Raw genomic sequence first — 24,159 nt, 5'->3', positions numbered from 1 at the left:
ATTGCTTTCCATGACATCCCCCTGGCAGCCACAACCCACTAGCTGAGAAAATCAGTAGGGACCCTAGAGCAGCTCGTTAGGACCCGATGGGAGATTGAGAAATGGGGGCCCAGCTGCAGGCCCAGCATTAGGAACGCCAGGGACTCGGACCCTAGAGCACCCTGCATCAAGCCCAGAATTGGAAACCTATAGGAGCCGCTGACATTAGTGCCCCTATAGCACCTTGCAACAGGGACCTATGGGAGCTGCTAACACCAGCTCCTCCAATAGCTCCCATAGGACACCTATAGAACTACAGGACCCTATAGCAGCCTATGGGAGGCCCGGGTCCCTGGACCCGATAGCAACGTGCAGCAGCTGTTGCCTCGGAGCTTAAAGGAGCCCCTAGACCTCCCGCACCCTGCAACCGCGGGGGGGGGGGCATTCGGAACCTGGGGGAGCCCTCGCCCCGGGAACGCGGCGGGCGCTAGGACCCAGGAGCCAGGCGGGAGCGCGGCGGCGCTAGGACCCCGCGGCGGCCGGGATACACCTGTGCCCGGCGGCGCCGGCGTTTCCCCGCTGCCTTTCCCGCTGTTCCACCCTCTCGCCGGGCAGGTGAAGGGCCTGGCCCCGCCCACTCGGCGGGCCCCGCCCACCTGAGGCGTCCCAGCTGCTGCTGCTGCTGCCGCCGCGTCGCGCGGCTCGGAACCCCCCGCCCAGGTGAGTCTCCCCCGGCGGGATCCCCCTGGCTGCGGGGGGGGGTATCCCCTGGCTGGGGCGGGATCCCCCTGGCTGCGGGGGGGGGCTGTATCCCCTGGCTGGGGCGGGATCCCCCTGTCTGCGGGGGGGGCTGTATCCCCTGGCTGGGGAGGGATCCCCCTGTCTGCGGGGGGGGCTGTATCCCCTGGCTGGGGCGGGATCCCCCTGGCTGCGGGGGGGGCTGTATCCCCTGGCTGGGGAGGGATCCCATGCCTGCGGGGGGGCTGGGGCGGGATCCCCCTGGCTGCGGGGGGGGCTGTATCCCCTGGCTGGGGAGGGATCCCATGCCTGCGGGGGGGCTGGGGCGGGATCCCCCGTTTAGGGAAGTCGGGGCAGTATCCCCCTAATTGGGGAAGTCGGCTCTCGGGGGAGGGGGCGGTATCCCCCTGGCTGCGGGGGGGCTGGGGCGGGATCCCCCGTTAGGGAAGTCGGGGCAGTGTCCCCCCAGTTGGGGAAGTCGGCTCTTGGGGGCGGGGGAGGCGGTATCCTGCTGGCTGGGGCGGGATCCCCCTGGCTGCAGGGGCGGGGGGAGGCTGGGGCGGTATCCCCCTGGCTGGGGCGGGATCCCCCTGGCTGCAGGGGCGGGGGGAGGCTGGGGCGGTATCCCCCTGGCTGGGGCGGGATCCCCCTGGCTGCAGGGGCGGGGGGAGGCTGGGGCGGTATCCCGCTGGCTGCGGGAGGGATGGGGCTGTATCACCCAGCTGGGGAAGTCGAGGTAGTGTCTCCCTCCTCCAGTTGGGGAAGTCGGCTCTCGGGGGAGGCTCTTTGGAGGAAGGGATCCCTGGCTGCGTTGGTATCCCCCTCGATGGGGGCGCGGTATCCCCCAGTTGGGGGTGTTGACTTCCTGGAGGAAGGGGGTATCTGGCTGTGGTGGTCTTCCCCTGAGTGGGGAGTGTTGGTATCCCCCTGGAAGGAGCTGGAGGGGCTTATTGGGAGGGTGGCTAAGGTTATGGGGTAGACGCATCCCCCCAACTAGGGATGGAGGTGAATTCCTGGAGGAAAAGGGAGTCTCTGGATGGGGGGGGGGAGTGCTGGAAGGGCTTGCTTGGGGGCCAGACAGAGCTGTGTATGGAGATACCTTTGGTCTGTGGGGAGCACTGCCCCCCCAGTTTGGTATTAAGGGTGGCTGCTTCGATAAACGGGGGTGCCAGAGAGAGAGAGACAGGTTGGTCCGTGCTGCTGGGGCGGTGAGTATTGGAGGACTGTGGTGGGGAGGGCAGGAGGCAGACTGGCTTGATAGCCCCTTGGTTGAGGGGTGGAGATAGCTCATGGACGGGGGAGGGAGGTGTTGGTGGGGCAAATAGGTTTGTGGCAGGGGTGGTCATCTCCCCTTGGAACAGATCTGTGGTCATCTCCCCTTGGAACTGGAGTGGCTTTCTCGGGAGCTGATGGGGCTCTGGGTGGAGGGATTCTCTTGGTGGGCAAGGGGACCCCCCCTCCTCATTTGGGGGAGAAGAGGGAGGTATTGGAGGCCAGCAAGTCTGTAGGTTGGTAGTGGGGGGGGTCTCTCTTTGGCTTTGGAAGCCAGGTAGGTCCATGGGGGGTTGGGGTGTCGTGAGCCCCAGTTGTCCTGTATGAGCTGGGTTGCAGCCCCCAGTAGAAGTTGTGGGTAGGAGGAGGCCAAGCGAGACCTCCCTGTCCAGGCGGATCAAGGACTCTCTTCCCAGAGTGGTCGGGGATGCTTTTGGCTTTGGCTCCCCAGCCTGGTTTGCTTTGCTCCCTGAACATTCAGTGCCCACCGACAGCTTCTCGAAGGCAGCGCCCCTGGAGGGGTGGGATAGATCCCCATGACGCCCCCCTCCTTGCCCTGTAACCAGGCTGCTGACTCGAGGGAGGGGATGTGCAAGGCAAACAATATTTCTTTCCAAAGTAACCAGCTACAGGGGCTCGTTTCGCCTCCCTGCACCCCAAAGGAGCCATGTGTATGGCCGTCGGGCAATCGTCTAGCTCTGCCGAGTTTCTTTGGGCCAGGTCTTGCCCGCTGACTTCCAAAGTGGCGCAGAATAAGCTTCCCCCCTCGACTTGCAGCTAGAAAGCACCGTTGTGACGTTAGTCGGCCCTCCTGCCTTTCAACTTCACCCAGTGACTTCTGCAGCGGAGAAAATTCTTTTTTGCCTGTTAACCTAAGTGAATGCTGTTGAGCCCAGTAATTGGTGGTTGGACTGGAGCATAAATTTAGACCAACACCCAGTCTTGATTTTTAAAGGATGAGTAATTTACCATTTCCCTGAATAAATATCTCCGTGGCTAATTACCCCTAGTTGTTACATGTTGCCTTGCAGCCAGCATTCAGCTCTAGGGGTTGTTTACTATGAACGCTCAGCATGAGGTCAGTTTTCCTGCTGCAAACGGGCACATGGTCTTTGGCCTCCCATATCCAGGGCATGACATCTTTATGGCTCGAAGCTGTTCTCACACCCTAATCAGGGTGTTCAATGAAACCCAGTATGCGTACAGTGTTGGGGGAAGCCTTTAAGAGGCCGACAGAAAGCCGTACTGGGTGGAAGCAGTTGCAGTTTAATTCTGAGTTCAAACAGAGTTGTATCTCCTTCCACCAAGCTGGATGAAGAATCCTAGAACTTGATTTTTGTCTTCATGGCAGTGACTAACAGATGGAGGCCGTTAGGAGACTAAGAGAGAATATGAGAGAGGTCTATAAAATCCTGACTCGTGGAGAAAATGAATAAGAAAAAGTTATGTACTTGTTTCCGTAACACAAGAACGAGGGGGTCACCAAACAAAATGAATATGCAGCAGGTTTAATACAAACAAAAGGCAGTTTTTCTTCACACAGTGCACCGTCAACCTGTGGAACTCCTTGCCAGAGGATGTTGTGAAGGCCAGGACTTTAACAGCATTTCCAGAAAGAACAAGATAAATTCATGGAGGCTAGGTCCATCAATGGAAATTAGCCAGAATGGGTAGAAATGGTGTCCCCAGCCTCTGTTTGTCAGAAGCCAGGAATGGGTGATGGGTGGGACCATCTGATGTTTCCCTGTTCTGTTCCCTCCCTCTGGGGAACCTGGCATTGGTCACTGTGGGCAGACAGGACACTGGGCTAGACGGACCTTTGGTCTGACCTAGTCTGGCCGTCCTGGTACTTTGTGACAGGAGATTTTTTTAAAGTCCTTTCTTTCTAGTGTTTTTACAAGTATTTTTAAGTCCTTTCTTTCTGCAAACTCCTAAGCTTGGTAGAAGTCATCAGTTTGGTCTTTTGTGTTACAATCCTTTATTGACCATCTACTTCATTTTATAGCAGTCTTCGTTTTTTGTCCTGCAGTGAAATGGTAGGACCGGTATAATAATAGCAATAGAAACATATGTATTATTTATTCTTCGTCTTTCTGATTGTGTCTTTATTGAACACCAGCCCTTGCATAATAAATAATGCCTCAAGGGCTTTTCCAGGTACTTGTTCCCCATCAGCTACAAAGCCAAATGGAAACTCTTCTGCCGAGTTAAATTGGCATTCATTGTAGCTTAGCGAGCAGGATGAGGCGTGTGGGGAGGGAGACATTCCCTTGGAAAATCTAGGGTTATGTCCCGCCCAGTTTGGAGCCAAGCCCAGGCGAATAGGTCACTGTCTTTTATGCAACAGGGTACGGTGAGTGAGTTGAAACAAAAGCCGGTTTGAACACCTGAGCTGGGGAATGTTGCTTCCTCCTCTCCCCACCCCACCCCTTGGGGAGGCCGGGTGGAATAAGCGTGAGATGCAAAACTACTGTCCGGGAAAAGATCCGGGAGCAGATGGCCTCTAGGGAAGTGATGCTGCTAAGTAAGGGTGTTCAGAGTTGCTGCAAGATCAGATTTGCTTTTCTGGAGGTTTGGCATTATCGTTAACGAAGGAAGCATCCCATGCACCTGTCGAATACACTAATTGTCCAGGCTGCTTCCTGCAGTAACTGGATGGGTTCTTCATTGGCTAGTACTTCCCGGAGCCTTCTCCCCCTGCTTTGAGGTTATCGGAGCACAGTGGTTTTTTCCGATGCTTTTCAGTTGCCAGAATGAAGAACTCTTGTTTGATCTACGGCAGTGCTTCGCAACCTTTTTTATAAAGTACCCCCTTTTTTAAAAAAAATATATATATATATATATAAGTACTCCCAGTACCTACAGTTTTCAGACGCGCACAATTTTTTTCTACCGTTGCAACACATTTGTTTAAACAACTTAATCGTAGCCTGGCAGACAATGAAATTTTTGGGTGTAAAAAGTACAAAAATAATAAAGCGCTGTAAAACGTACAACACAGATTCAGTTTTCTCCAAATTTCAGTTGTTGACGTCCCGTCCCGTTCTCCCCCTCCCCCCTGACTTTTCTGGAGTATCATACCATTGGCTGAGAAACACTGATCTACAGGAATGCCACTGAAAAGCATCGGAATGGAAGCACTTGAGGTTAACGCTAGTGGTGATCATGCGCTAAATGACCAATATCTGCCAAACTATAGTTTTCCTTACAAAATAAAAAGAAAAACCTACTATTCAACCTTTAAAGGAAGTGAGAAGCCTTCCATATATAATCCAATACATCTCTGGCAGGGCCACCAGCCCATCTGGGTTCTAAGTGTGGCCAGGCTGCCAGATTCTGCTGCCTTCTGTCTGCGGCGGGGTTTTTTCCTACCGGTGTTACTGAAGTGAGACACGTATGTAGAGAGCAAGGCCACATGAAGTGGGGGGTGGGCTGGTTGCACACAACGTTGGGAGCACTGGGTGCTCCCTCTGCAGCCAGTCCGAGCGCTGAGTGGTGTAGGGTAAGTGAATAAGGAAAAGTTATTTACTTGTTCCCATTACATAAGAACTAGGGATCACCAAATTAAATGAATGGGCAGCATTAAAAGGAAGTTCTTCACACAGCGCTCAGTCAACCAGTGGAACTCCTTGCCTGAGGAGGTTGTGAAGACTAGGGCTATAACGGGGTTTAAAAAAGAGCTAGATGAATTCATGGAGGTTAAGTCCATTAATGGCTATTAGCCAGGATGCGTAGGGAATGGTGTCCCCAGCTTCTGTCAGAGGGTGGAGATAGATGGCAGGAGAGAGATCGCTTGATCGTTCCCTGTTCAATTCACACCCTCTGGGACACCTGGCATTGGCCACTGTGGGCAGGCAGGACACTGAGCTGGATGGACTTTTGGTCTGACCCAGTCTGGCCATCTATGCTACGGTTCAATCCGCACGCCCTTCAAATTCTAAGCACGCAAGCGCCGTGAGCAAAATGCCCTCTCTTTGGAGGCTGGCTTTGTCGCACCAATCTTGCGGCCCACGGAGACAAAGGAGGGCCACCCGTGAGGCCCATTCGTGAGCCCATTCCGGTGCCTCTGCTTCTGTTCAGAGCCCTCTATTCAATCAAGCGCTTTGGTGCATTTAGCTTTAAGAACGTAAGAGCGGCCAGACTGGGTGAGACCAAAGGCCCATCTGGCCCAGTGTCCTGTCTGCCCACAGTGGCCAATGCCAGATGCCCCAGAAGAAGGGAACAGAACAGGTAATCCTCACGTGATCCCTCCCCTGTCATCCATTTCCAGACAAACAGAGTCTAGGAGCACTATTCCTACCCATCCTGGCTAATAGCCATTAATGGACCTAACCTCCATGAATCTATCTAGCTCTTTTTTGAACCCTGTTTAAGTCCTAGTCTTCACCATATCCACTGGCAAGGAGTTCCACAGGTTGACGGTGCACTGAGTAAAGAAAAATGTCCTTTTGTTTGTTTTAAACCTGCTGCCTATTCATTTCATTGGGTGACCCCTAGTTCTTATATTGTGGGAATAAGTACATAACTTTTCCTTATTCACTTTCTCCACACCAGTCATGATTTTATAGCCCTCCATCCTATCCCCCCTTAGTCTCCTCTTTTCTAAGCTGAAAAGTCCAAGTCTTTTTAATCTCTCTTCCTATGGGACCCGTTCCAAACCCCTCATCATTTTTGTTGCCCTTTTCTGGACCTTTTCCAATGCCACGCAAGTCTTCCAATCCCTCTGGTGCGGTTTAAGCATGTGCTTCCCTCAGTGCACCGTCAACCTGTGGAACTCCTTGCCAGCAGATGTGGCAAAGACCTGGACTTTAAAGTTAGACACCTGCTAGAGCATCTTGTTGAATAGAGATGGAATTTCTGTTTCACTGATGCGGGGCCTTGGAACAAAAGAAAGGAGAGTTAAAGGCTCACCTGGAAGCCGGCTGACTTTTGGCTTCTGTTTTTGGCATGGACGTGAGCTTCCTCTGTGACCTTGGGCAGATGGTGAATCATATTTCCTTTCCTGACGGGTGGCTGTTAGAGGTTTGACCTTTGAGCGCCGGTGCTGCAGTGGCAAATGCCTTAAGAAGTGCCCGAGACCATAAAACTTTCTCGAGCTGTGGGAGAGTGAAATTGAAACTGTTCCTTTCACATCCACCTCGGGCTAATAGATGGGACACTTGCGTTTTTGAGCCGTCTAGGGCATCTGGGAATGATGCACTTGGGAAACTGGCATCTAACAAGCCTGCCCTATCTCAAGAACCTCCAGGGGGTGGGGGTGAAAGGCCTCCCGTAGTTAGTAACACACAACCGGTCTGAGCTCAAGGAGAGCTGCAAAAGGATAACGAATTCACCCAGCGGTATCATTGTATTAAAATGACCACACATTTTGCACTGCCACGCTGGCCTGGTGGCATTCAGAGCGGTGTGTGCTGCTAATCTCTGCATTACTGTGCAAATATGAAAGAGGCTAGACCCGGCTGCTTCCTGCATGCCAGGTAGAATAGAAGGCTGTGCTGTTTGCTTTTTGCAGGGGTGGAGCCGGGGGTGCCCTATTGGGAGAGCAGGGGGATCCGGAGAATCACTTCTATTCTTGCAAGGTGGCCAGCCCGGCTTTGCTGCAGCTGCTTCGGAAATATCGCAAGAATTGGCTTTCTCATGCGGTTTCCACCTCCGGCTTCAATGAGGAAGTGCAGAGATGTTGTGTGTGTGATCCACCCGCATGTGTGTATGTGTCAGAGCATCCTAGCACACTAGAACTGGAAGGGACCTCAAGAGGTATTAAATCCAGTCCCCTGCCCTCACGGCAGGACCAAGCACCAGCTAGACCAGTGGTCCCCAAGGCGGTGCCCACGGGCGCCATGGCACCCGCTGAGCCATTTCTGTGAGCCCGCCGAGTGATCGGAGCTGGCCCTGCCCCCGGACATATGGTGCATGGGCGGTGCTGGCCCCGGGGCATGCAGTGTATGGGTGGCCCCGCCCCCGGGTGCATGGCGCAAGGGCTGTGGCAGCCCCTGGGTGTGTGACACAGGCGTGGCACTGGCCCTGGGTGCATGGCACAGGGCCAGCACCTGCCCCGGGCGCGGGCAAGTGGTACATGGGCTATGCCAGCCCCGGACACGTGGCGTATGGGCGTCCCCACCCGTGGGTACATAGCAGAAGAACAGTGCCAGCCCCAGGCGTGCCGCGCATGGGTGGTGCCGGCACTGGGCACGTGGTGCGTGTGCAGCCCCACCCCCGGGTGCCCAGCGTGTGAGTGGCCCCACTCTCGGGCGCCCTGCAGCCCCAAAAGGTTGGGAACCACTGAGCTAGACCATCCCTGACAGGTGTCTGTCCAACCTGCTCTTAAATATCTCCAGTGATGGGAGATTCTACTCTTTAGACAATTTATTCCAGTGTTTAATCACCCTAATGTCCAACCTAAACCTCCCTTGCTACAATTTAAGCCCTTTGCTGCTTGTCCTGTCCTCAGAGGCCAAGGAGAACAATTTTTCTACCTCCTCCTTTTGATGCCCTTTTAGATACTTGAAAACCGCTGTCTATCTCACTGGATGTCTGAGCTTCCAGATCTAACGCTGCTCCGGTCTGTCCTTCGTTTATCGGAATATCATCACCCGTTCTCAGCAGAGTCGGTTCTGAAAGGCAATGAAGTTGTAAGGAACACTCGGGCTTAGAAAAGTTGCATGACAAATGCAAAGTGCCCAATACACCAATAACTAGGTCTTGGGGAAATTCCGTGGTCTGTCTTAGACAAAAGGTCAGACTAGATTATCTCATGGTCCTGTCTGGCCTTCATTCCTGTTCACTAATACATGAAACAAGAGGAACTAAAATTAACTAAAAGGGTGCGGCGTTTTCCGGGGGATGAGGCTGGGTGTGGTAGCCAAGTGCTTGGTGCTGAAAGTATGAATGAAGTAGAGGGAAGTACAAGTAAAGTTCTAGCTGTAAAATCCACCCTGGCAAATAAGTCCCTCTCTGCTTCAGGTTTAGTAATGACTCAGCTTTGGTAGAGAGCTGAAGATGTCATTTTTATTTCAGACAGGATATGAGCTGTCTGTTACTCTGCCACTAGCAGACTTAAAAACGTCTCAGAGGGGTGGCCGTGTGAGTCTATAACTTTAAAAACAAGTAGTCCCTGTGGTACCTTAGAAACTAACCAAAATGCATAACTTCTGAGCTTTCGTGGGCACAACCCACTTCTTCAGATGAACTGGAAGCACTAGCAGACTTCTTTCAGGCTGAAATGTCAAACAGGTTGGTTGTGTATCTTTCGATGGATTATAAAATTAACAAGCCACTGGCTTTTACTAATACTCAGAGGATGATTCATCCAAAACAGAGAAGAGGGATTCCTGTTTGACATGGGTGGAGCAGGTATTTCATTTTGATCAAATATTGGTGCGGTGGGGTTTGACTCTTAGACAAGAGATCTCACCGCCATGGTAAACCGAGGCAGCATCTCATGTCTTCTTGTGGCCTTTGGGGAAGGGTGAATCTTCTTGATCCTTTGCAAAAATTCAAAGTTCATGTTGCATAGACCACAAGCAACATTTTCAGACCTACGTCCCATTGGGGGGTCGTTAGGACTCTAAACCCCATTAACTTTCAGTGTGGTGTTACGTTTCTCCGGCCCAGTTTTTTAACGGTACTTCAGTGTCTAAAGACACAGATAAGCATTTGTTCAGATTTTCCAAAGCATCTAGGCTCCTAAATCCCCAAACCCCACTAGGTGCCTGTATGCCTTGTTCAAAAATCTGGCCCTAAGCACTTAAATCACTCAAGCACTTCCGAAAATGTTACCCTATAGCAGTGTTTCCCTTTTTTTTTTTTTGGACGGTGGAACCCTTTTAAACTCGGAAAAAATTTAAAGAACCCCTACAGACAGGGAAAAAGTTTGTTGAGCAAAAAAACCACCCCACTACCCAAGCACATAGAAGGCAGCTAGGTCCCTTGGTAAAAGCAGAGTGGCGGGGGAGAAAGGAATCTTGGGTTGATCGGGGAGAAGTGGGACCAGCAGCTATTGCTGCTGCTAGGTCCCCTGGTAAAACCAGAGTGGCAGCGGGGGACGGGGAGGTGTCTGAAAGCCCAGGAGGGACAGAGTCTTTGCCCGCCAGGCTCGTCTCTGTCTCTTTAAGGGCGGGGGAGCATTCGGGTTCTCGCGGAACTCTTACTTGCACTGCGCGGAACCCCAGGGTTCCGTGGAGCACTATTTGGGAAATACTACCCTACAGTAACAATATTCTGGATGTGAAATGGAAAGTCAATTACTAGTTAGAAAAAATAAGTGGAGGCAGCTACAACTGAGAACTGAGAAAGTCAATAATGTTGTTTCTTCCCCTGGGGAATTTAACCATGAGAATTTTGCTGGGGGCAGGGGGAAGGAGGAAGCAGTCTTTCTGTGAGAAGAATTTCTCTGACTTTGCATCCTTCTTGTTTCTCTCAGTGAAAGCCATTGCGTTTCAGTAGCAGTCGGAAGGGTTCGTTACGGAATGTATCTGAAATCTTCATTAGTGCAAGACTTAATGTACCAGCCCCGAGTTGAGTGTTCCTAGTAATGTTGCTTCTCCCAGCAAACTCTTTTAGCAGCAAACTCTTACTGGACGTCTATAGGTTTTGCAAGGTGCAGGTTAGAAGGGGGGAAAGAGCTACTGAAGAAGGCAGAGCTCTGAGCCTTGTGGCGCTTTAGGAAAGCCAACCTGTCTGATCCCCTTTCAAGTGCAGTCCCAAGTGCATGAACCTGAAACGTTCACCCCCGCAGCTTAACTTAGCGACTGCCGAGGTGCTTTTGTTTGTGGCAGGTGAAGTTTACTGAAGAATCCGGTTCCTGCGGTTTTGCTGATGTGGCTCTTGAGCCAAACCCTTCAGCGGAGGGCGTCTCAGGGTGGCGAGAAATCTTTTTAATCCTGGTTTCTTTTGTTAGCTTCTCGGGCTCGCAGGGAAACCAGCCGGTGTGGGACGACGCTGTTGGAAACTCCATTCTGCCCTCGCTTTGCTGTGGGTCTCAGCGGAGACATGTACTGTAATTGGGGTGCATTGAGTAGGGCCGGAAAAAGAGTTTAGTGCTGAAGAGAGGAATAGATCTGCAGCTGCATGAGCTACCGTCTGTCTCGGTCAATGAACGCGCTTCAGCTGGAACCTCTGATATTTATATTGCGATTCATGGTAGAAGGTCCCGTGACACCTTTTTAGACTCTATATGACACTTACCCAGATCCCTTTCCTGTGGCATCAAAATCTTTATCTTCCCATGGCGTCAGGCAGTGCTACTATTCCCATTTTAGGCGCAGAGAGGCTAAGTAACTTGCCCATGGCCATGCAGGGAATTTGTGGCGGAGCAAGGGCTAGGACCTCGCTCTCCCAAATCAGAGGCTCATATCTGAAGCTCTGGACTGTCCTTTCTCGCTAACTGGGACCTGCCTTTCAGGTCATACTGCAAGGCTTGTCTTCGAGCGCTTTGGCAGGAAGGTGTTTGACCAAAGCTGAGGCGGAGGAAAGAGAATTGTTGGCAGATGGGATATTGGGAGCAGGGGGAGTTACCAAACTCCCCCTTCTCGATTATTTGTCCCAGGATTTGGTCAGACGGCTAGTGCCTCGGTTGCCCTTGGAGGGAGGGAAGCCTGGAATTTTCTCATGGTCCCACAAAAGTGACCAAAACTGACAGGCCTGCTGAACTTGCTTATGGGTCATGTCATATATATAGTAGCCCAGCGTCTGAGAGTCTGTAATGCTGAAATGCTGGCTGTTCCCTCTGGAGGACGCTGTTGCCTGAAATGCTGGCTGTTCCCTCTGGGGGACGCTGTTGCCTGAAATGCTGGCTGTTCCCTCTGGGGGATGCTGTTGCCTGAAATGCTGGCTGTTCCCTCTGGGGGGGCGCTGTTGCCTGAAATGCTGGCTGTTCCCTCTGGGGGATGCTGTTGCCTGAAATGCTGGCTGTTCCCTCTGGGGGACGCTGTTGCCTGAAATGCTGGCTGTTCCCTCTGGGTGGCCCATTCTGTATGGGGAGTGTGGGGCTCAAACAGCTGCTTGCACCGCTTGCTGTCCCACGGCGGCCCGGCTGAGCGGCGCAGAAGTCAGCCAAGCACCACGGCAGGAGGCGAAGGGGGGAGGAGCAGTGATGTGCGGCGTGACAGTGGCTCCAGACCCCGCCCCCCGGCCATGAACGTCACTGCCCCCCTTCACTTCCCGCTGTGGCACTCAGCTGACTTCTGCACCGCTCAGCCAGGCTGCCGCATGGGAACTAATGGCACAAGCGACCGTTAGGGCTCCGCGGTCCCCTGAATGAGAGGTAGGAGGGGGAGGAGAGCAGAGCAGAGAGAGAGAGAGGAGGAGGCAGTAGGAGGAGGAGGAGAGAGAGAGAGAGAGACGGAGCAAGAGGCCAGAGGCTCAGGAGAGAAAACCGACATGGAGGAGAGACCCGAAAATCCTGTCTTATGATGGGCTAATTGGCTAGTCTTCTATAGAGTGTGCATGCCTCAGGCATGGGTCATAGTCATATCAATGTAGGACTGGAAGGGATCTCAACAGGTCATCTAAGCGTTATCTGGACTGTCCCTGATGGGTTTTGTCTCACCTATTCTTAAAACCCTCCAGCCACAAAGTCACTGGGGAATTTGTTCTAGGACTTTCCTACCGTTACAGCTAGGAAGTTTTCCCGAAATTCTCCCTTGCTGCGATTGAATTAAGCCCGTTGCGTCTCGTCCTGCCCTGTGTGGCTAAGGAGACCAGGCCGTTGTTATTTCTTCCCTTCAGGCTCAACAAACCCAGGTGTTTGTTTTTTGCGTCAGGTTTTCCTCCTAGGTCCTGTTTTCGAGACCGTCGCTCGTTTTTGTTGCTCTCTTCTGGACGTCATCACATTTCTCCCCATCTTTCCTCAGGGGCGAGTGGTGAACGGGGGTGGAGGACCCTCTCGACCTCGGGCTCTGCCCTTTCCCCTCCTCTTCCCCCTCCTCCGAGCGATGCGGGGCCGGGGACCAGCGCTGGGGGAGGTGTCTGTTCTCTCTCACACGCACTCCAGCAGCAGTGTGGTAAGGGGAGCGACGCAGCCCCAGTTTGTTTTGCTCTCCCAGCCGTGTGCTCTCCCAGCCGTGTGTGCTGAAATACTCCCGAGTGAGCTGTTGTCATGATCTATCCGACAGGATCAGAAACAGGCCACCCCAGAAAATCTCACATGAACAGATTTGTAAGATTTCAACCCACCTTCTCCGGCCCAAGAGATTTGGATAACTCAGAGAAACAGTCAAAACCTCCGGATGTAAAATATCTCCACGATCTTGGAGCTAATATTCAGCCTGCTCTAGTGTGGAATATTTTCCAGTTGGGAAATGCCGATGAGTCAAAAGCGAAATGCTTTGCGGGAACGTGTCGATTTTGTGTGGCTTATACAAAAAATCGAAACAGCATTTTGATTTTTCGTTTTAAAGCCTCTTTCCGTTTAAACCATGTGCTATTATAAATTATAATGTCACTTTTTTACAAAAATCAAAATTGAAACAAACTCTTTCAGTTGACCTGAAGCTAGTTTTTTTTCCCCCCCAAAAAACTTCATTTGGCTGGAAACGTCTAAATTCGTTGTTCTGATTGGGAATGAAAATACATTTGAAAATCAGTGGAATTTTCCAGGAACTGGAAGTTCCTAACCCCCGCACCTCGTCTGTGCCCTGCCAGCGAATCGTGACAATTATAAGGAGCCATGAGCAATCTCTTGCATCTCAGATGAAATTATCTAGTCACCTTGGACCTAGACTAAATTCCATCTGCTATGTTCTTTATCGGTGGCACGTCAGTGAGGTAAGCACGAGTTTATTGGAATAGACAAATTCATGCATGTTCCTTTGTTTCCCCAGGTTCAGAAGAGGACATCGCATGGCCCTGGAAAAGCCAAAAATTGAGGCCCTGAAATGCCCAGGGTGCTAACTTAAGGAGGAACTTTGAAAACACAAAGATGAGGCTCTTCTGGCGACGTTATGGCCCGCTGAAGCTGGCTTTGGTGGGCGTGGTCTTTGTGATCTTCCTCTTCATAATCCAGAGGGACGTCGGGAGCGGCGGCCACACCGAGGAGCCGTGGCTGAAGAACATCGTCGTCCGGAAAGACCAAGTGCTCGACATGATGATGGGGGCGGTGAACAACATCCGCGACTCGATGCCCAAGCTGCAGATCCGGGCTCCGGTGCCGCAGGAGGTCCCGCTGCAGAGCAGCAAGTCCTGCCTTCCGGGCTACTACACCCCGGCGGAACTGAAGCCAGCGATGGAACGCCCACCCCAAGACCCCAACAGCCCCGGGGCGGAGGGCAAAGCTTTCAAGAAGGAGCAGTGGACGCCAGAGGAGACCAAGGAGAAGGAGCGCGGCTACGAGAAACACTGCTTCAACGCCTTTGCCAGCGACCGGATCTCGCTCCAGCGGGCGTTAGGACCTGACAGCCGCCCTCCGGAGTAAGAGCTCCCCCTTCTCTGCCTGTTGTAAATAGCAGCACAACAGTCCACCCCATAGCAGGGTGGGGGTCGTCTTGGGCCGAGCCCATGTCTGCACCCAGACGTTGCACCGGTGTCACTTACATCTGGTTTTGAAACATTCAAGCCTGTGCCAAAGCAGTTTACCATGCCAGTGGCCCTCAACACTGGTTTCGCTAAATCACCTTAACTTTGCCCCCAAAGGTTGCCCTGGTTCAACATACAGAAACCAGCTTGGAGATCCAGTGGAGAGGGCAAGGTTTTCTCCCGGCTGTCGGCTCCGAAGCCTGAGCCGTCGCGGCTGTGCATTTGTGTCCCGTAGCCTCGGGCAAAATGGCAGGAATGTGGGTCACGGTCGTTTGGCACGTGTGTAAATGACGTCACGCGTGCAAGGCAGGGGACTGTGATCGGATTTTTTTTTTTTCCCAAAGCAAGCCAGTGGAATTCACCTCACATCTTCCAGTTCAGGGGCACAGAAGGTGGGTGGGCAGGCTGCCTTGACAATTCCCACCCTCCCCATCTCTGCCATTCGAGTGCTCTCCATCACCACAGGTGGTGAAGCAACGGGGCACGCTCACTGAGCAATGCTGCAGAAAAACTCCTTTCTCTAGCATCTTTCCTTTTAGTCCATCACTAGAGGTTTTACTTCAGCTGTTACAGAGTTTGGGTAACTAGTCTGAGTCTTGGGGTGCGTCTATGCAGCATTATTTCGAAATAATGTCGCGCTGGAGGATTTCTTCCTCCGACTCCTGTAACTCATTTCACGAGGAGGAAGGGAGGTCGAAGGAAGAGGGGTCTTCCTTCGACTTCCTGCTGTGTAGACGAGGCCAAAAGCCGAATTCAGCTGTTTCGACGTGAGCTTCGCAAATGATGCAGCTGAAGTTGCGTCACTGAATTTCGACCTTTGCCCTGCTGTGTAGACGTGCCCGTAGAGGGGTAGCCGTGTTAGTCTGTAACTTCAAAAACCACTTTTAAAAACGAGTAGACCCGTGGCACATTGGAGACTAACCTATATCTATCCATCCATCCATCCACGTTTTTAAAAGTAGTTGGAGTCTTGTTGATGTTTTGATTTTGATTTTGGGTGAATTCCAGCACGGATTTCCAAGGAAGGGAATCCCAAATGCCACCAGAATGTTCTTCTGAGAAGGATTTTTTCATGTTTACTTTAAACCCATGTTTCTCAAAGTGGCCCGTGGATCCGCTTTGGGAAAGCCGCGAGCTGGTTGCTCTGCTTTGTTTATCAAAGGGCTCCATAGCCACATGGCTCCCATTGACTCCAGGTCGCCGTTTCCAGTCAAGGGGAGCCATGGAAAGTGACCACCTAAGAAAGGAAAGGCATTGGCTAAAGTGGATTTTCTGAAGAGTGTGCCATGTTGCTATGGCTAGAAACAGGGAACTGGAGCCAACAGGAGCTGCAAGGCTCCAGAGTTTTTAGATAAACAAAGTGGAGGGGCCCATTAGCAGGAAGACCGGTACTTTAAAGCAATTTATCTAGAACTTGTGTAACTGCCACCAGGTGGGTTTGAACCAGGGACCTTTGGAACTTAGTGTAGGAGCCTCTACAGCTTGAGTTGTAAAGCCAGCTCAGCTGAGGCTGTAGAGCTCCCTTGTTCTGATCTCTCACTGTAAGTGGTCTAAATGCCACTAAGTGGGACAGTGAACCACACTAGGTGTGTGAGTTACACTTGTGCCGTTCCATTCTTGTTTGGATGCAGCAGTTACAAGTGCAGGCCGAAAATAATTGCCAGGGCAGATCAGGTTCTGACTGGAGACGCATCCCAGCTCGCGGCCTTGTTTCAGAAAAGCTCCATTGTGAACTGATGAATTTAGATACCGAAAACAAAAAACAACCCCTCCCCGACAGGCAGGGTCGTTGCAATGATCAGGCTTGCAGCTGAGTCTCGAGTTTACATTCCACGTGGATACGTCCAACGTTGCCTCTTTGGCCTAAGTCAATTGTATGTGTGACCGTAGCACTGATCCAGCTTGGGGTACGTGGATAGAGCCAAGTGTGTGCTCTGTCTCTGGAGCTCTGTCAGTTATAGAAGCTGCACTGATGTAGCTGAATCAATGGTATCTGAACTAAACGGAAGTGTTTCAACGGAAGTGCCGCTATATAAATGCCTGGCACTTGTGCACCTGGGGGATCTTTTTTCTTTTTCCTATTTGTTACCCCCGTGCCACTTTGGCAACAAAAACCAACTCTCCGCTCAATGAGCATCAAAGGCCAAGAGAACATTGACCTCGCTAATGACCTTGTCGTGCACTGGCCAGTGACAGATGTGACATAGTCCCTAGCCACATGATTGGTCGACTGAGGCCACGTTTTCACACACCAGAAATCAGTCTTCTGGCATTTGATTTAGCGGGTCTAGTTAAGACCCACTAAATCAAATGCTGAGGGTGGCTCCGGTCGGCGCCAAGACTTACAGCAGCCACGAGGAGTAAGGGAAGCTGAGAGGAGAGTTTGCTTCCATTATTTTATGTAGCTTGGAGTTGCGTACCTTGACCCAGGTCTAGCCTGGAGCTGGCCTGAGTTGGATAGCAGGGAGGCGGCTATTCAGCCTCCCAAAAATATCACTGCCCAGTTTGATTAGTAGGCCCAGTTGAAAGAAAGGCAAAGCCACAAGAAATCTCCCTGCAGGAGACAACGTGGGAAGCCCAAGGCATCAATTCTTTCCTCTTCTGCGTCAGGCGCTCTCCTGCTTTTCTCCTTCCTGGTGTCCTTTGTTAAACACCAGCAAACACAAATCTCCTAGCGCAGACACGGCCCTCCCCTTTTTTTAAAAAAAGAAAAAGGCAAGTCTGCCTACTTCAAAAAAAAAACTTAATTCCCTGTTCCCAGGCAGCCTCGGGTTTGATCGATTTTTTTTTTTTTCCTTCCCTTTACTTCTAGCCCGCTCTGCCTGCTCCCATTTTTCTTTCTTAGCAGAGTGGAACAGCCCCCTGCCTTCCTGCCAGGGCTGGCGGAGTCAGACATGAGTCTTGGCTTGACCTTCCCCGTGGTCTCAAACCGGGTTTTCTGAGCTTTCGGCCTGCCCCCTTGCCGGGAGGGAGGTTAGGAGAGGCCACCAAGCAAACGGCTTGGAACACTGGGTGAGAAACCCAGCCTCGGCTTGCAGACCGCGTATCCTGTCCGGCTATTATCCGTGCTTGGCAGGTGTGGCTGTGACAATGGTAGGCGGCGAAGTCCTGGGAGCGGGGGGGAGTGCAGGGATGTTGCTCGGCCAACCGGAAAGGCCTAAACCCATTGAAACGAGAGCGCGCCCGCGCTGCAGAAATTGGCTCCGCTAGGAAGGGGCCCTCCGGACACTCCAAGCGGGGCTCGCAGGCAGCCGAGTCCAAAGAAAAGGAATTACTCTTTTTCGCGCTCGTCCCGGCGTAGTTCGTGACTCGTTTTGGCACCCTCGCATGAAGATCAGAAGCAGGTCAGAGGGAAATCTGAACGGGCCGTAGCTGGGAGCTCCCAGCTTTCTTCTTCCAAAAGCAGTATTGTAGCCGACTGCGGAAACGTAATTGCGCATCCGATTTCCATAGGCATTATATGAACTGAACCAGGAAAGACTTTCAGATGTCTAGGAACTTTGGGATGCCGGAATCGGTACTTGAATAGGGTCCTGTTGAGGCACCCGGAAGCACGAGCCATGTGAGAGAGAGAGGGCGGTCTGGTGGGGAAACTGAGGAGAGCGGGGTTCATCTCCCTGCTTTGTCGGAGGCTTCCTGTGTGACCTTGGTCAAGTCCCTTAGTACCTGCGCACCTCTTCCTATCTGGACAGTGAGATTTTTGGAAGGCTGCATCGACTGAAAGACTCAGATGCTGCAGTAGCGGAGGAGTCTAAAAGAGATCAAGGCTGGACAAAGCTCGGCCGCAGGAGTTGCAGTTTGGTGGTCTCTGTGCTGTAGGAACCTGGTTTAAACGTATCCACTCACCTAACCGTGATTGTAGGGGGCAGGGTTCCCTGCAGGCGGAGATTCAAATGCCACCCAGCTGATTAACTAAGCACCCGAAGCATATGTTTCTACTAGGGATGTGAATGATTAACTGGCCTGGGCTGGAGTAACCCACTCTGGGTGGAGAGCTGCCCTAGCCCCATAGGGGGGCGGGGAACTCCAGCCCGGCCAGGACCAATCCCTCCCACTCCCCTTTAATCAGTGAACTGGTTAAACGTACTGTTTAGACAGGATTTTACATCCCTAGTTTCTACTGGTGGTGCACATCCACACATGCCTCGGTGCACAGAACAAAATTTATTCTGCACACATATAGGAAAAAAATTGGAGGGAACCCTGGTAAGGGGGCTTGTAACCCTTTCCCGCTGGAGGAGCGAGATTGGGAATGGGCTATAGAGCAGAGCCTACGTTGAGAGCAAAGGAGGCGGAGAAGGGAAAGCAACTCTGTGTTTGACCCAAACAGCCGTATGTGTCACTAACGGTTCCCCACTTGGCCATGGTGTTGGAAAGGCACCCAGATGGGATGAGGGAGCCCAGCTTCAAATCCCTGCTCTGAATCCGGGGCTTGTATCTGAGGGGGAGGTGGGTCCCTGCTTTGCCTGGAGCAGGGTTCGAAACTGGGTTCTTCCATCTCCCAGGTGACCTCTCGTCTCTTCTTTGGAGAAACTTACCAAAAGGGGGGTGTCTCTTCTCTTGATGCAGCAGGATAATTAAAAAAAAACAACACACACACACACCCCAAGACCTTGAATCTTTGCAGGACAGGGAAATTTACTTGGCAGTCTGGGACCTCTGGATCTAACCAGGCAGGCTAAAAGTTCACGCCTGCTTGTCGGCCGCAGCAAATGCCACGCTTAGGTTGAGGGTCTAGAGGGCAACCGTGCGTGACCGGCGCCCTCGCTCACTCGCCTCCGCTTCTCTCGTAGGTGCATTGACCAAAAGTTCAAGCGCTGCCCGCCCCTGCCCACCACCAGCGTCATCATCGTCTTTCATAACGAGGCCTGGTCCACCTTGCTCCGCACGGTGTACAGCGTCCTGCACTCCTCCCCGGCCGTCTTGCTGAAGGAGGTCATTCTGGTGGACGATGCCAGCACGGATGGTGAGTGGGGCTTTGGTGCTGGGGGGGCGGGGTAGCACCTTCAAGTTCTGAGTCTCGTCTACCCTAATCCCGGCGCCTCCTTCTCTCCGCGCCCCCCCCCCCCCGCCCCGCCGATCTCGACGTCGCTGAAGTCAGTGCCCTTACCGCGGCGTTTTGCACGCAGCAAGGTCGGCAGAGGCCACTCTCCTGTCGACGCCGGCTACTCTTCTCGTCCTGGTGGTGCGCCGGCATCGACGGGCGCGAGTGCTCAGAGATCGTTTAATCGTGTCTACGCAGATGTGATAAATCGATGGCCGGTGGATCGATCGCTGCCGCATCAATCCCCTGCCTAGTGGATAGGGTTGCCAGATGGTTTAACCAAAAATACAGAACATCTCACCTTCTCTCCCCCTCCCCCGCCCTCCCAAAAAAAAACCCCACTGGGGAACAAATTCTGTTGAGGGGGAAAAAAGGGAGGGAAGGAGACCAAAGTTGTTGAGCCAAAAAAACAAAAAAAACAAAAACACTGTGCCTTTAAATGGCCCAGCACTTCACTCCCCTGCCCTAGCCAGACGTGGCAGGGGAAAATTGTCCCCACTGGGCTTCCGTCCAAGGGAAATAGCAAATACCGGACGTTTTACATGTCCAGTATTTTCTGTTTGTTTGTTTTGTTTTTTGTTTTGTTTTTTTAACCAGACAGGGGACACGAATACCGAACTGTCCGGTTGAATACCGGACACCTGGCAACCCTACTAGCAGAGGCCTGTCCGCAGGTTCCTACCTGCGATTGTGCAGGGGCAGTTAGGGAGGGACGGTCACATTTTTGGCCTCGCAGTCCTCATCGGGCCTTACTTTGGGCCACGTGCCACTTTCCATTTCCACGGGCCAGGGAGGCACAATTCCAAGGGGTTGGTCACGTTCAGACGATCCCCTTGGTCGTGGCGGATTGCTTGGTTCTTCTCCTGGGTTGCCCTTGCACAGAATCATCCGCGTGGTTTTTCTTAATCCGACCTTTGCACAGAACTGTGCAGGCTGGCAGCCCCGCCCACGTCCTATAAACCGCGCGCGTTCTGCTTTCCCTCCGTGGCGATGCCCTGCTTGCACTGCAAACTGCCACTTTCAATCTGTTAGTGGCACCCACGGCAAACGGAACCACGCGGCTCAGCGTCCGGTCTGCCCAGAGCTAGATGTCAGGAGACCAGGCTTGGACCCGGGGTTGGGGGTGGGGATAAGCAAATATCTTCCACTGGCTGCATAGGAATGGGCAGCCACGTGGCCTGTCGTGCACAGACCTCCGTATGCTGCCTCGTCAGCGTGGAAGCTAGGGCTGCCACCTTTTTACTTACCCTAGAGGCCCTGTCCCTGTCACTTAATCCGCCCTTCCCGACTCCCAGCTGGGCTCCCTTTACTCTGGGCCTGGGACAGGAGCGGCTGCAGGTAGGAAGTGGTCGAGGCTGAACAGGAGCTGATATGAATTAATGATCCAGCACCCTCTGCTGCCCCACGGTAACTAGACTTCTGATGTCCACTCAGTACAGACTCTGCCAGGTCCCCCTTTTGACTTGACTTTCCGGTTAATAACCAGACCCCTGAAAACTAGACACAAGTCAAAACTAGGACTGTCTGGGTAAAACCCAGTTGGGTCTGAAACTCCTTTTCGAGCACCAAATAGATCCCTTATTTTGGGATCTGTGTTTATACGAGCACCAGGTGGGCCTAGAGAGGAGGTGAAATTTACATTGTGCGAATTGTTGTCTTCAATCTGTGGCATGGCTTTATTTTATTTGTGTTTGTATGATGGTGGGACCTACAAGCACCAAACTGCAAAATGCTGTGTAGAGGTCCCAGGTGTGTCCACACTGCCGTCCAAGGAGGGATGTGATTGTCGCATGTATAACTATACCCAAGAGAGCTTGAATTGATCTGCTTTGCAAACCAATAATAGCAAAGCCGCAGCTAGACAGCCCCTGTTCGCTGCTGTGGGCACGGAGAGCGCCACGCTGCCATCTGTCATATCACCTAAAGGCATAAAACACAAGGTGGGAGGGGAAATTGAGGCAGGAAAGGACTCGCCCATGGTCACGCCCGCAGATCAGTAGGGCCTAACTAGGGCATGGCTTTGCTACATCGACAGGCAGCAATCAATCCACTAGGAGTAGATTTCTCATGTCTGGGATAGATGTGATAAATCAATTAGCGAGCGCTCTGCCATCGACTTCAGTACTTCACCAGATCGAGAAGTAGGTGGAGTGGACAGAAGAGCATTAGGTGTCTATGTACCGCAGGAAGGATGATCTAAGTACGGCAACGTCAGGTAGATTATTCACGTAGCTGGAGTTGCGTAACTTAGATCAACGGCCCACAGTCGTGTAGCCTAGGCCTTGCACTCTATCCAGTGTCCTGTCAACATTATTGACTGCGTGTCCACCAGCACACAGGCTGGTAAAGAGGTTTAGCGAGAGGATGGCGTGTGTCTTGTGTAGTGCTTCCCACTTGGGTCTTATCTATGCTAAATGGGAGAATGCCACGCTCAATCTTCCGGAGTTTGATTTAGCGCGTCTAGTGAAGATGCACTAAATCAAACTCCGCGGGCACCCCCGCTGGTGTCCAGTACTCCACTGTGGGGATGCCGCCAAGCTCCGCTTCAGGTGAGCCAACTCCAGTGATGGATTCTACGTAGCTGGAGGGACGTACCTTACGCCGACGGGGTCTGGTATAACCTGGCCTCAGTTCTCAGAACAAGTTTAAATGTTACAACACGGGGTGCTCTTCTGTTGCTACATTCTGCGGGGAAGTGTTCGTCTGTGTGGCAACAATGGTCCTTGCTGTAACCCGCAATGCAGCCAGCTGATGCCTGCCCCCTGCGCAGCCAGAGACGATGTTCCGAGGCTCCAGCGATCCTTCTACGTTCTTGAATGGGTGAAAAACTAGTATCTCCCTGAAGTATGACCTGGCATTTGACACTTCCCTTTAGCACTTAGTTATAAAGCTCCCGGGTCACTTTATTAGATTAATCGGCTCAATATCTGCACGTGCCCAGTCGGTTGAAAGACTTTGTCCCCTGAAATATAAAGTCTTGTGTGGAATTCCAGTGCTGTCCAGTTGTTTGCCTGTAGCTCTTGTTCGGAGGGTGGGGGGGTTCTGCTGGGGGTAAGGAGGTTGATAGGACGGAGTTAGTTTTTCTTTCAGCACCAAGTAGTATTACGTGGGGTTTTCCCCTTCTAAATGCATCACCCTACTTCTGTGACTGATGGCTTTTCCCAGATGGATGAGCTTCCTGCATTCGAGCAGCAACTGTTGTTGATGGCAGCGGAGCACCAAGTAGCTTCTACTGAAAAGACGGCCCCCACGGTGCTAGGTGCGGTACAGAGAGTGAGGGTGGGAGGAGAAACCAAAGAGCAGAGCTGGACAGTGACTCTCCCAGCCGGCCACAAAAGCCAGGGACAGAACCCTCAGCAGGCCAACGGGCTTTGCAAACACGCCTGCTAACGTAGCTGGCACGTATCCGCTCTGCCACAGTTTCCTGCTGCAACCCAGGTGCTGGGGCCGTGGGCTCGGGCGTAACCAGGAAACCTGAGTGCCGCTTCGCAGCTGCCTTTCTCTGACATTTACAGAAGTGGCAAACTCGGCCTCCGCTCACCACTTCCTATTGAGCCAGGCAGCAGCTGTGTTGCCGCTCACAAGAGCCGGGGGGCCAGGTTCAGACTTCGGAGGTGCCGCAAGAGCATCCTTCCCTGCTTGTGATGGGCTCTAAGGCTTTGTATTCATGCTGCAGAAACCCAGAACTATGGTCCGGCCATTAGCTGGAACTCGCGGATGTCTGCGTTCAATTCTTTCTCTGCCACAGGCTGCCTGTATGACCTTGGGCAAGTTCCTTTGCCTCTGTTTCTATCTGTAAAATGGGGATACCAGCACTGCCCTGCCTGACAGGTGCTGGAAGAATAAGTGTATGACAGGCTGCAGGCAGTCTGGATGCTCTCTTTTGAAAAAGCACAGTTTGCATTACATAGCGCCTTTTTTCAAAAGAGCACTTCCGAGAAAAGGCGTTTTTCCTTGTAAAACGAGGTTTTCCACGGTCAAAAAAACTGCCACGTTCTTTCGATTTTTCGAAAGAATGAGACATCAGTCGAGATGCAGGGGAAGTTTTTTTTTGAAAAAAGGCCACTTCTTTTGAAAAAAACCCTCTAGTCTGGACACACCCTTTGATGGGAGAGAAAGCAGGAGAGATTTCAGCTTCAGGAAGAGCCCCTTTGTTCAGGGGGTAGGGTGCATTCCACACCAAGGCCCACTTTCACTTGAATAAATTTTAAAAGTGTGGTTTTTTGGGGGGGGGTTGGTTTTTTTTGGTGGGAGGCATCTTTTATTCTTTTTCCATGTTTTGTCTCAAGCTAGACCTGACTCTTGGGCTACATCTATACTATGGTGGTTGTCTGGGATACCAGAGGTATCCCAGAAAAACCCCACTGCGTTCAGAGAGCACGTTTGTTCTTCCGCGGAAACAAGTGGAAGAACAAATGTGCCCTTTTGGGGAGTCCTGTATATCTTATTCCATGAGGGATAAGGGCTCTGCCGAAAGAGGAGACTTTTCTGCCATTTGGTCTCATTTAGACTGGGCCAAACGGTGGAAAAGCCTCTTCCGGAAAAGCAATCGGAAAAAGCTTTTTCCAATAAAGCCCCGTAGTCTAGACCAGTGTTTCTCAAGCAGTAGTATG

At 52.3% G+C, this 24,159-nt stretch overlaps 1 protein-coding gene across 1 annotated transcript in view; it reads left to right on the top strand.

The window, feature by feature from the left end:
* The first annotated feature begins 531 nt into the window (after positions 1-531).
* GALNT6 (polypeptide N-acetylgalactosaminyltransferase 6) overlaps positions 532-24,159 on the top strand; it is a 40,463-nt gene continuing 16,835 nt past the window's right edge. The window contains exons 1-3 of the mRNA XM_075901679.2: positions 532-699; positions 13,812-14,397; positions 19,296-19,468. Coding sequence (XP_075757794.2) covers positions 13,910-14,397; positions 19,296-19,468 — 661 coding nt within the window. The 5' untranslated portion in view covers positions 532-699; positions 13,812-13,909. The remainder of the gene's footprint in view (positions 700-13,811; positions 14,398-19,295; positions 19,469-24,159) is intronic.

The sequence above is a fragment of the Pelodiscus sinensis genome, chromosome 31, assembly GCF_052426305.1.
Source record: "Pelodiscus sinensis isolate ZL-2025 chromosome 31, ASM5242630v1, whole genome shotgun sequence".
Lineage (NCBI taxonomy): Eukaryota > Metazoa > Chordata > Testudines > Trionychidae > Pelodiscus > Pelodiscus sinensis.
The sequence above is the reverse complement of the archived record's forward strand: the minus strand, read 5'-3'. Positions and strand labels throughout refer to the sequence as shown.